The sequence below is a fragment of the Hemitrygon akajei genome, chromosome 1 (genome assembly GCF_048418815.1).
Source record: "Hemitrygon akajei chromosome 1, sHemAka1.3, whole genome shotgun sequence".
NCBI lineage: Eukaryota > Metazoa > Chordata > Chondrichthyes > Myliobatiformes > Dasyatidae > Hemitrygon > Hemitrygon akajei.
This window is the reverse complement of record NC_133124.1, coordinates 144,443,732-144,456,365: the sequence shown is the minus strand read 5'-3', so window position 1 is coordinate 144,456,365 and position 12,634 is coordinate 144,443,732. Positions and strand designations below refer to the sequence as shown.

The window sequence follows — 12,634 nt, the reverse complement described above, 5'->3', positions numbered from 1 at the left end:
TTAATGCAGTGGCATGCAAAGGTTTGGGCACCCCGGACAAAACTTCTGTTACTGTGAATAGTTAACTGAGTAGAAGATGAATTGATCTCCAAAAATCATAAAATTAAAGATGAAACATTCTTTTCAACATTTTAAACAAGATTAGTGTATTATTTCTGTTTTGTACAATTTTAGAGTGAAAAAAAGGAAAGGAGTACCATGCAAAAGTTTGGGCACCCCAAGAGATTTGAGCTCTCAGATAACTTTTACCAAGGTCTCAGACCTTAATTAGCTTGTTAGGGCTATTGCTTGTTCAAAGTCATCGTTAGGAAAGGCCAGGTGATGCAAATTTCAACGCTTTTAAATACCCTGACTCCTCAAACCTTGTCCCAACAATCAGCAGCCATGGGCTCCTCCAAGCAGCTACCTAGCACTCTGAAAATTAAAATAAATGATGCCCACAGAGCAGGAGAAGGCTATAAGAAGATAGCAAAGTGTTTTCAGGTATCTGTTTCCTCAGTCGTAATGTAATTAAGAAATGGCAGTTAACAGGAATGGTGGAGGTCAAGTTGAGGTCTGGTTGACCAAAAAGACTTTTGGAGAGAACTGCTCATGGGATTGCTAGAAAGGCAAATCAAAACACCCGTTTGACTGCAAAAGACCTTCAGGAAGATTTAGCAGACTCTGGAGTGGTGGTGCACTGTTCTACTGTGCAGTGACACCTGCACAAATATGACCTGCATGGAAGAGTCATCAGAAGAAAACCTTTCCTGCGTCCTCACCACAAAATTCAGTGTCAGAAGTTTGCAAAAGAACATCTAAACAAGCCTGATGCATTTTGGAAACAAGTCCTGTGGACTGATGAAATTAAAATCAAACTTTTTGGCCGCAATGAGCAAAGGTATGTTTGGACAAAAAAGGGTGCAGAATTTCATGAAATGAACACCTCTCCAACTGTTAAGTACGGGGGTGGATCGATCATGCTTTGGGCTTGTGTTGCAGCCAGTGGTGGGGAACATTTCACTGCTAGAGGGAAGAATGAATTCATTTAAATACCAACAAATTCTGGAAGCAAAGATCACACTGTCTGTAAAAAAGCTGAAGATGAAAAGAGGATGGCTTCTACAACAGGATAATGATTCTAAACACACCTCTAAATCCACAATGGACTACCTCAAGAGGTACAAGCTGAAGGTTTTGCCAAGGCCTCACAGTCCCCCGACCTAAACATCATTGAAAATCTGTGGGTAGACCTCAAAATAGCAGTGCATGCAAGACGGCCCAAGAATCTCACAGAACTAGAAGCCTTTTGCAAGGAAGAATGGGCGAAAATCCCCCAAACAAGAATTGAAAGTCTCTTAGCTGGCTACAGAAAGCGCTTACAAGCTGTGATACTTGCCAAAGGGGGTGTTACTAAGTACTAACCATGCAGGGTGCCCAAACTTTTGCTTCGGGCCCTTTTCCTTTTTTGTTATTTTGAAACTGTAAAAGATGGAAATAAAAAAGTAATCTTGTTTAAGATATTAAAGAAATGTGTCATCTTTAACTTTATGCCTTTTGGAAATCAGGTAATCTTTTACTCGCTTAGCTATTCACAGCAAACAGAAATTTTGACCAGGGGTGCCCAAATCTTTTCGTGCCTCTGTATGAGGCATGCCTCTTGCATGCTCAAGCTTTTCAGTCCTTTTCATTTCAGACCTTGTAAGTCAACCCTACAATCGTCAAGGTCCTTTTCTGTAGTGAATACTGAAGCAAAGTATTCATTAAAAACCCCTGCTATCTCCTTGGCTCATTACACACTTTTCCACTGTCACACTTGATTGGTCCTATACTCTCACATATTATCCTCTTGTTTTTCACATACTTGTAGAATGCCTTGGGGTTTTCCTTAATCCTGCTCGCCAAGGGCTTCTCTTGGCCCTTTCTGGCTCTCCTAATTTCATTCTTAAATTCCTTCCTGCCAGCCTTATAATCTTCTGGATGTCTTAACATTACTTAGCTCTCTGAACCTTTTGTAAGCTTTTCTTTTCCCCTTGACTAGATTTACAACAGCCTTTGTATGCCACGATTCCTGTACCCTACCATCCTTTCACTGACTCATTTGCCACATCTCTGCCATACATTTCCCTGAGATGTCTGTTCCCAATTTATGTTTCCAAGTTCCTGCCTGATAGCCTCATATTTCTCCTTAATCCAGTTAAACATTTCCTTAACTTGTCTGTTCCTATCCCTCTCCCTCTCTATGGTAAAGGAGATACAATTGTGACCACTATCTCCAAAATGCTCTCCCACTGAGAGATCTGACACCTCACCAGGTTCATTTGCCAATACAGATCAAGTACAGCCTCTCCTCTTGTAGGCTTATCTACATATTGTGTCAAGAAATGTTCCTGAACACACCTAACAAACTCCACCCTATCTCAACCCCTTGCTCTAGGGAGATGCCAATCAATATTGGGGAAATTAAAATCTCACACCACGACAACCCTGTTATTACTGCACCATTCCAGAATCTGTCTCCCTATTTGCTCCTCGGTGTCCCTATTACTATTGGGTGATGTATAAAAAAATACCCAATAGAGTTATTGACCCCTTCCTGTTTCTAACTTTCACCCACAGAGACTTAATAGACAATCCCTCCATGACTTCCTCCTTTTCTGCAGCCGTGACACTATCTTTGATCAGCAGTGCCACTCCCCCACTTCTTTTGCCTCCCTTCCAGTCCTTGCTGAAACATCTAAAGCCTGGTACTCTAAGTAGCCATTCCTGCCCTGAGCCATCCAAGTCTCTGTAATGGCTACAACATCATAGCTCCAAGTACAGATCCACACCTAAGCTCATCTGCTTTGTTCAGAATACTCCTTGCATTAAAATACACACATCTCAAACCATCGATCTGAGCGCGTCCCTTCTCTATCACCTGCCGATCCTCCTGCTCGCACTGTCTCTAAGCTTTCTCTGTTTGTGAGCCACCGCCTCTTCCTCTGGCTCTTCAGTTTGTTTCCCACTCCCCAGGAATTCTAGCTTAATCTCTCCCTAGTAGCAGTAGCAAACCTTCCCACCAGGATAATGGTCCTCCTCAGATTTAAGTGCAACCCGTCCTTTTTGTACAGGTCACACCTGCCCCAAAATAGGTTCCAATAATACAGAAATCTGAGTCTGTGCCTCCTGCTCCAATCCCTCGGCCATGCATTTATCTTCCACCTCCTTCTATTCCTATACTCACTGTCACGTGGCGCAGGCAGTAATCCCGAGGTTACTACCTTTGAGGTCCTGCTTCTCAGCTTTCTTCCTGACTCCCTGTAGTCTGTTTTCAGGACCTCTTCCCTTTTCCTACCTATGTCTTTGGTATCAATATGTACCACGACCTCTGGCTGTTCTCCCTCCCACTGCAGAATATCGTGGACGTGATCAGAAACATCCTAGACCATATATGTCAAACTCAAGGCCCACGGGCCAAATCCGGCCCACGGTGGTATATTCTTTGGCCCGCGAGATAATATCTAATTACTATTAAAGCTGGCCCCAGTAATCGAAGCGCCTATGGTGTATGATATGGCTAATGCTGAGTTTATTCAGGTACCAGGTTTTCAGGGTTTTTAGTGTTTATTCGGCAGTCTTGCTCGGCAGTCTTATTGCTCATGTGGTTCCATTGTTTAAAAAGGGTTCTAGAAGTAAGCCTGGCAATTATAGACCTGTCAGTTTGACATCAGTGGTGGGTAAATTAATGGAAAGTATTCTTAGAGATAGTATTTATAATTATCTGGATAGACAGGATCTGATTAGGAGTAGCCAGCATGGATTTGTGCGTGGAAGGTCATGTTTGACAAACCTTATTGAATTTTTTGAAGTAGTTACGAGGAATGTTGACGAGGGTAAGGCAGTGGATGTAGTCTATATGGACTTCAGCAAGGCCTTTGACAAAGTTCCACATGGAAGGTTAGTTAAGAAGGTTCAGTCGTTAGGTATTAATGCTGGAGTAATAAAATGGATTCAACAGTGGCTAGATGGGAGATGCCAGAGAGTAGTGGTGGATAATTGTTTATCGGGATGGAGGCCGGTGACTAGCGGGGTGCCTCAGGGATCTGTTTTGGGCCCAATGTTGTTTGTAATATACATAAATGATCTGGATGATGGGGTGGTAAATTGGATTAGTAAGTATGCTGATGATACTAAGGTAGGAGGTGTTGTGGATAATGAGGTGGGTTTTCAAAGCTTGCAGGGAGATTTATGCCGGTTAGAAGAATGGGCTGAACGTTGGCAGATGGAGTTTAATGCTGAGAAGTGTGAGGTTCTACATTTTGGCAGGAATAATCCAAATAGAACATACAGGGTAAATGGTAGAGCATTGAGGAATGCAGTGGAACAGAGAGATCTAGGAATAACAGTGCATAGTTCCCTGAAGGTGGAGTCTCATGTAGATAGGGTGGTGAAGAAGGCTTTTGGAACGCTGGCCTTTATAAATCAGAGCATTGAGTACAGAAGTTGGGATGTAATGTTAAAATTGTACAAGGCATTGGTAAGGCCAAATTTGGAATATTGTGTACAGTTCTGGTCACCGAATTATAGGAAAGATATCAATAAATTAGAGAGAGTGCAGAGACGATTTACTAGGATGTTACCTGGGTTTCAGCACTTAAGTTACAGAGAAAGGTTGAACAAGTTAGGTCTCTATTCATTGGAGCGTAGAAGGTTGAGGGGGGATTTGATCGAGGTATTTAAAATGTTGAGAGGGATAGATAGAGTTGACGTGAATAGGCTGTTTCCATTGAGAGTAGGGGAGATTCAAACGAGAGGACATGATTTGAGAGTTAGGGGGCAAAAGTTTAAGGGAAACACGAGGGGGTATTTCTTTACTCAGAGAGTGATAGCTGTGTGGAATGAGCTTCCTGTAGAAGTAGTAGAGGCCAGTTCAGTTGTGTCATTTAAGGTAAAATTGGATAGGTATATGGATAGGAAAGGAGTGGAGGGTTATGGGCTGAGTGCGGGTAGGTGGGACTAGGTGAGATTAAGAGTTCGGCACGGACTAGGAGGGCCGGAATGGCCTGTTTCTGTGCTGTGATTGTTATATGGTTATATGGTTATATATAAGAAACGGAATTTGTGAAGTGAAACACTTTGTAGTTATAGCAGAGACTGAGACACATGAGAGCAGGCTGAAAAAACGGAGGCAACGAAAGCTGCGTTCGCACGCGTCCGACTGATCTGGCCCGCATGAAGCTGCATTTTGCTCAATCCGGCCCGTGACCTAAAATGAGTTTGACACCCTTGTCCTAGACTCTGGCACCTGGGAGGCAAACTACCATCCGCATTTCTTTCCTGTGTCCACAGAATCACCTGTCTGACCCCCTAACTATAGAGTCCCCTATCACTGCTGCCATCCTCTTCCTTTCCCTACCTTTCTAAGTCACAGGGTCAGACTCTGTGTCAGAGGCACAGCCACTGTCGCTTCCCCCAGGTAGACCATTTCCCCCCCCCAACAAAACTCAATAGGAGTACTTATTGTTAAGGGGGAAGCCACAGTACTCTCTAGTATCTGCCTCTTTCCCATCCATCTCCTGACTGTTACCCACTTATCTATCTCCTAAAGCCCCAGTGTGACTACTTGCCCATAGCTCCTGTCTATCACCCCCTCACTTTCCCTGACCAGATGAAGTCTGCATCTCCAGTCCCTAACCCGGTCCCTAAGGAGCTGCAGCTCGACGCACCTGGAGCAGATGTGGCCATCCAGAAGGCTGGGAGTCTCCAGGACTTCCCAATCTGACAAGCAGCACAGAACACCAGCCTCACACATGCACTTCCTGTCTTCTACATCGGCGACCTACCTCGCCTCAACCCATTATCGCCTAAGCCCCGTTGAGCTAAAGCCCTTCTACTCTGTCTCCCTCTAGATAGATAGATAGATAGATACTTTATTCATCCCCATGGGGAAATTCAACTTTTTTCCAATGTCCCATACACTTGTTGTAGCAAAACTAATTACATACAATACTTAACTCAGTAAAAATTATGATATGCATCTAAATCACTATCTCAAAAAGCATTAATAATAGCTTTTAAAAAGTTCTTAAGTCCTGGCGGTAGAATTGTAAAGCCTAATGGCATTGGGGAGTATTGACCTCTTCATCCTGTCTGAGGAGCATTGCATCGATAGTAACCTGTCGCTGAAACTGCTTCTCTGTCTCTGGATGGTGCTATGTAGAGGATGTTCAGAGTTATCCATAATTGACCGTAGCCTACTCAGCGCCCTTCGCTCAGCTACCGATGTTAAACTCTCCAGTACTTTGCCCACGACAGAGCCCGCCTTCCTTACCAGCTTATTAAGACGTGAGGCGTCCCTCTTCTTAATGCTTCCTCCCCAACACGCCACCACAAAGAAGAGGGCGCTCTCCACAACTGACCTATAGAACATCTTCAGCATCTCACTACAGACATTGAATGACGCCAACCTTCTTAGGAAGTACAGTCGACTCTGTGCCTTCCTGCACAAGGCATCTGTGTTGGCAGTCCAGTCTAGCTTCTCGTCTAACTGTACTCCCAGATACTTGTAGGTCTTAACCTGCTCCACACATTCTCCATTAATGATCACTGGCTCCATATGAGGCCTAGATCTCCTAAAGTCCACTACCATCTCCTTGGTCTTGGTGATATTGAGACGCAGGTAGTTTGAGTTGCACCATATCACAAAGTCCTGTATCAGTTTCCTATACTCCTCCTCCTGTCCATTCCTGACACACCCCACTATGGCCGTGTCATCAGCGAACTTCTGCACATGGCAGGACTCCGAGTTATATTGGAAGTCTGATGTGTACAGGGTGAACAGGACCGGAGAGAGTACGGTTCCCTGCGGCGCCCCTGTGCTGCTGACCACCGTGTCAGACCTACAGTCTCCCAACCGCACATACTGAGGTCTATCTGTCAAGTAGTCCACTATCCAATCCACCATGTGAGAGTCTACTCCCAATTCCGTTAGTTTGTGCCTTAAGATCTTGGGCTGGATGGTGTTAAAGGCACTAGGGAAGTCAAGGAATGTAATCCTCACAGCACAACTGACCCCCTCTAGGTGAGAGAGTGATTTGTGCAGCAAATACGTGATAGCATCCTCCACTCCCACCTTCTCCTTATACGCAAACTGAAGAGGATCCTGGGCGTGCCTGGTTTGTGGCCTCAGATTCTGTATTATCAGCCGCTCCATGGTCTTCATCACGTGCGACGTCAAGGCAACAGGTCTGAAGTCATTCAACTCCTTTGGTTGTGGTTTCTTCGGTACCGGGACAATACAGGATGTTTTCCACTGTCTGGGTACTCTTCTCTGCTCCAGGCTCATGTTGAAGATGCGCTGTAGTGGTTCTCCCAGCTCAGTCGCACAGGCCCTCAGTAATTGTGGGGAAACTCCATCCGGTCCAGCCGCCTTGCTGGTACAGATCTTCCTCAGTTGACCTTCCACCTGTGCAGCCGTAATCCTGGGCGTGGGCAAGGTCTCCTGTGAGTGGCTATTTTCCTGTGAGGGAAGTAAGCCTGGTGTGGATTTCTGCGATGAGGATGAGATTGAGCTGTCGAACCTGTTGAAGAAGTTGTTCAGCTGGTTCGCTTTCTCCACATCTCCACTTATGTTCGCCCCCCGCTTTGCACCGCATCCGGTGATGATCTTCATCCCATCCCACACCTCCTTCATGCTTTTTTTCTGCAGCTTTTGTTCTAGCTTCCTCCTATACTGCTCTTTTGCCCCCCTTATCTGTACTCTGAGTTCCTTCTGAACTCTTTTAAGCTCCAACTGATCACCATCTTTAAAGGACCTCTTCTTCTGGTTTAGGAGGCCTTTGATGTGACTAGTGATCCAGGGCTTATTATTGGGATAGCAGCGAACAGTTCTACTCTGTTGCCCGCTCCTCTGATGCCTGCTTTATAAAGCTGTCTCCTGTCTCCTTGTCTTCTCGCTGTTCTACCTGGCTGACGTCCATGTGCTTATGCTGTCGTGCCTCGATCAAACTGCTGAAGAAATAACTGTTTGCTTTTAAACGCTTCTCGCTGCTCTAACTGGCTGACATTCACACACTTGTGCAGTCGTGCCTTGATCAATAAATCTGTGTGAAATTCTACTACACAGCTCCTAAATTGCACCTTGTCTTATTCCTCTATTGATGAGATTCATGTGATAATGGAGCCATACATTCAGAGGATAAGGAAACAGACACTTTGCCAACCCCTTCTGTCCTTTCCAAGTCTGCATGACCATTGAGCACCCACCTACAGTACTCTAATCCCATCTTTTCCCTCCTCATTCACTCCTCTGGGATTCACCCACACACAATGGGTAATACACAGTGGCCAGTTAACTGACCACCCTGCACCCATTTGGGGTGAATGTTGGAAATTGGAGCATGTTCATAGGGAGAATGGGCAAACTTTATGGACAGCACTAGAGGTCAGGAATAACCAGAATAGCTGAAACCTTGCAGTCTGAATCCCTTGATCTTAAATCTTTCATCCTTGTATTGTAATCTGTTTAGTATTTCACAGTTGGTACATTAATACCTTACTCCAATCCTACAAACATCTAGGAACTCAAAACTTTGGTTCCAATTCTTCCTTCAATTTGTCACCCATTCACTGGTGGACAAGCCTTCAAAAAATCCAAGTGTTGAGTTTGGAATTGAGTTTTTAAACTAATGTTGCTTCTTCTTCAAGACCATTCAAAAAACCCTCATAATTTCTTAGGGATCAGTGTAATTAATCTCATTAATCTCCTGCAACAAATTTTAAAGTAGAATTTATTAAGATATACATAAATTTACTTTGAACTTTGAAGCAAAGCTTCTTGTGACTTTAACTGTAAATGTGTGATTATGACTTAAAGATTTCAATGTTTTATTATTTGTGATACTTATCTGAGTTATATGAGGAAGCTCATGATTTGGTTTATATTTTCCTTTTAGGAGAGGAGTAGCGATAATGTTGACCCTCAATATCCTCTTTATAATTTCATGGACTACTTTGGGACTTAGTTCATCACTGGCTAATGTGAAACAGCTTCATTATGAATTACCTGGTGTGAGTACAATGAATTTGTTTCAATTCTCTTCAGCATTAAAATATCTAGTAGTGTTGTGAGTCACTGTGTATCACCAGCATCATCTTGAAGCCTTCATCTATCAAGCTCCTGAACCAATGTGGATAGATAATTGCACTCCTCACAACATTGAACTGACCCCATAACATATGGACTCACTTTCAAGGACTCTACAGCAAATGTTCTCAGTATTATTTATCAACTTTTCATTATAATTTTATTTGTTTTTTGTATTCACATAGTTTGCCTTCTTTTGCACGTTGGTTGTTTGTCGGTCTTTGTGTGTAGCTTTCATTGATTCTATTGTATTTCTTTGTTCTACAGTGAATGCCTGAAAGAAAATGAATCTCAAGGGAGTATATGGTGACATATACTGTATGCCCTTTGATAATAAACTTACTTTGAACTTTTAATATGCATGAAAGAATCTATAATTGACTTGACAGTGGGATGAGGGCTTTGGGGATTTTGCCCATTGTCCTTGCTTGATGGATCCAGAGATCAACCCTTAATTTCACTTTTGTCACAAAGTTGCCAATGCAGTTCGGGCATAGCTGCAGACCATCTGGGAAGCAAATTTCAGATGTTTTGATATAGAGCCATGCAAAAATGTTACCTTTAAGATGGGAGAGAGGAGATATTCTCAATGATGAGGCAACGGGAGGGAATCTGGTTGACCACTTTCAGGGTGGTGTCATCAGATGCAATAATGCTCTGAAAAATCACAAAATAAGATATTTTACTTGTGTACTTGATCTCACAGTTTCGACTATATAGTATATAGTGGAATGGGGGTGGCATCTAAAATTCACAGTCATTTCAATGACTCTTTAGAATGACAGTGGGGATCAGTTAAAAAATTACAATGACCAGATTAGAACTCAGCTCCAATGGGAGTGAGAAAGTAAGCATTCTGTTTTAGATAGACTTGAAACTCTCCCTTACCATCACTGAACTGCACAAGGTGAGACATCTTAATAATTATCTGGTTTCAACAACCGCAACCTTGTCGTAGGGTTTGGAGGTTTGCATGTCTCAATGACCCGGAGACCTATGTTTGCTGGAGTCAGGAATTTATACTTTGGCTTTTGGTAGGGTCACCCATGCCAAACAGGTCAAAGGGTAGAGGCTAGACTTAGAGTGGTCCATTAGTCCTCCAGGTTCAGGGGTTCAGCTCAGGGCTAACAACCCTGACAGGTCAAAAAAAGAATTATTATGGAGATGGTAATGAAGAACCCTTCTATATCTGTGACTGACAGTACAGACAAGCAGAGAATGAGGACCTTCATTGCTGCTCTAAATGCCAGTGTCTTGGTGAAATGGGCTAAATAAAGAGCAACTGTGGTTTATTCCAAATGAATGTGGGTTGATGCATTTTGGGAGTACTAATGAAGCTAAGACATACAGTACGAATGGTAGGGTCTTAGGGAGTAATAGGAATGGAAGGGCATTAAAGTATATTTTCATAGATCCTTGATGGTAGACATATAGGATACTGATTTTCTTTAGTCATGGTGCTGAATACAGAAGCAGGGAGAGTTTGCTTCAAATCTACAAAACCTTGGTCAGACCTCAGCTGGAGTATTGTGTGTGGTATAGGAGTGATGAGATAGCACTAGAGAGTGTGCAGACAAGACTCAGCAGGATGATGCCTGAAACAGAGCAATTCAGTTGGAGACACTTAGAGGGAATATGAGCGTAGAGTCCAGGAAATAATGAAAGATCAAAACCTCTACCATCCACAATTGCCAAGATACAAATCTTTACAAGTAATTCCTTTTACATATTTTGTTGTTGAAAAGTAATTCCAAATATCTTGTGCAACTCTTGGTCAGTTTGATTAGCCGAGGTCCAGTGACCACCCAATGTATATTTGACATTGGCACCTGATCACATATTGTATATCTTAATAATGAATGATTTTGTAACTGTAAAAGACTTGGATTGGAACACACAGAGAATGGTAGGAACCCAGAATGTATTGCCTGAGAGTGGCTGAATAGAGATCACTGATAGTATTTAATGTCTAGTTGAGCACTTGAATCACTTCAGCATATGGGACTATGGACAAAGTGATGGGCATGGTAGTGTACTCACCTGTCAGCATCAATAAGCTGGGTCAAATGGTCTGTTTCTATGCAATACATTACCGTATAATTTACTTTGTTACATAGGGCAATAGAAAGCATTAATAACACAGCCTGGAATGTGTATTCCATTTAATCTGTATTTCTTAAAACCACAAAAACAAAGAATGAAAAATTGGCTATGAAATAAAATAATTATTAGTTACTTTCTTTTGAAAATATCTACAGGACTGGTGGAGAGTTTTAATTGCCACTGTTGCCATTGCACTTACTGCCTATCAGATTGTGGAGGAATTCATAGAAATCCACTCTTCACAAACAAAGTTTATTCGTTGGAAGGAATGGAGGACCCAGGAAATAATGAAAGATCTAAACCTATGCCACCCACGATGGCCAGAGGTACAAAAGTTGTTTCCATTTTTCAACTGGAAATTAAGTCTTAAATCTTTGAAAAACATTTACAAGTAATTCATTTTAAATAATTTATGGTCAAAAGGTTAATTCCAAAAAACTTGTTCAGTTCTTGGTCAGTTTGTTCTCCTCCCACATTCCAAAAATGAAAGGTTAGGGTTAGTCAGTTGTGGGCATGCTATGCTGATGCTAGAAGTGTGGCAACACTTACTGATGAATTATTATGAAGAATTGTTAAAGAATAATTAATTATTAAAGAATTATTATGGAGATTGTAATGAAGAACCCTTCTATATCTGTGACTGACAGTACAGACAAGCAGAGAATGAGGACCTTCATTGCTGCTCTAAATGCCAGTGTCTTGGTGAAATGGGCTAAATAAAGAGCAACTGTGGTTTATTCCAAATGAATGTGAGTTGATGCATTTTGGGAGTACTAATGAAGCTAAGACATACAGTATGAATGGTAGGGTCTTAGGGAGTAATAGGAATGGAAGGGCATTAAAGTATATTTTCATAGATCCTTGATGGGATTGGTAATGGTAATGATTCTTCATTACCATCTCCATAATAATTCTTCATAATAATTCATCAGTAAGTATTGCCACACTTCTAGCATCAGCATAGCATGCCCACAACTGACTAACCCTAACCTTTCAAACTTGTTCAGTTCTTGGTCAGTTTGTTCTCCTCCCACATCTGATTTGATTTGATGTAAACAATATATTTTGATGTATGTGTGTTAAATACATCATCATCATTATCTGCTGTGTCATATGATGTGCATGATCAGGGTCCATGACCATGATCAGGGTCCATGACCATGAATGTTCTTGGCAATTATTTCTACAGGAGTGGTTTGCTGTTGTCTTCTTCTGAGCAGTGTCTTTACAAAATGAGTGAACCCAGCCATTATCAATGCTCTTTGGTGATTGTATCCCTGGTGTCAGTGGTTGCACTACCAGGGCTTGTGATATGCACTAGCTGTTCATATGACCATCCACCACCTGCTTTCATGGCTCCATGTGACCCTGAATGGGGGAGGGAGCTAAGCAGGTGCTACACCTTGCCCAAGGATGACCTGCAGG

The 12,634-nt window shown here is 42.5% G+C and overlaps 1 protein-coding gene across 1 annotated transcript in view; it reads left to right on the top strand.

The window, feature by feature from the left end:
• Window positions 1-12,634, top strand: part of LOC140724067 (uncharacterized) — a 102,483-nt gene that overhangs the window by 28,571 nt on the left and 61,278 nt on the right. Inside the window, exons 7-8 of the mRNA XM_073038830.1 lie at window positions 8,916-9,030; window positions 11,365-11,535. Of these exons, the coding sequence (XP_072894931.1) occupies window positions 8,916-9,030; window positions 11,365-11,535 (286 nt within the window). The remainder of the gene's footprint in view (window positions 1-8,915; window positions 9,031-11,364; window positions 11,536-12,634) is intronic.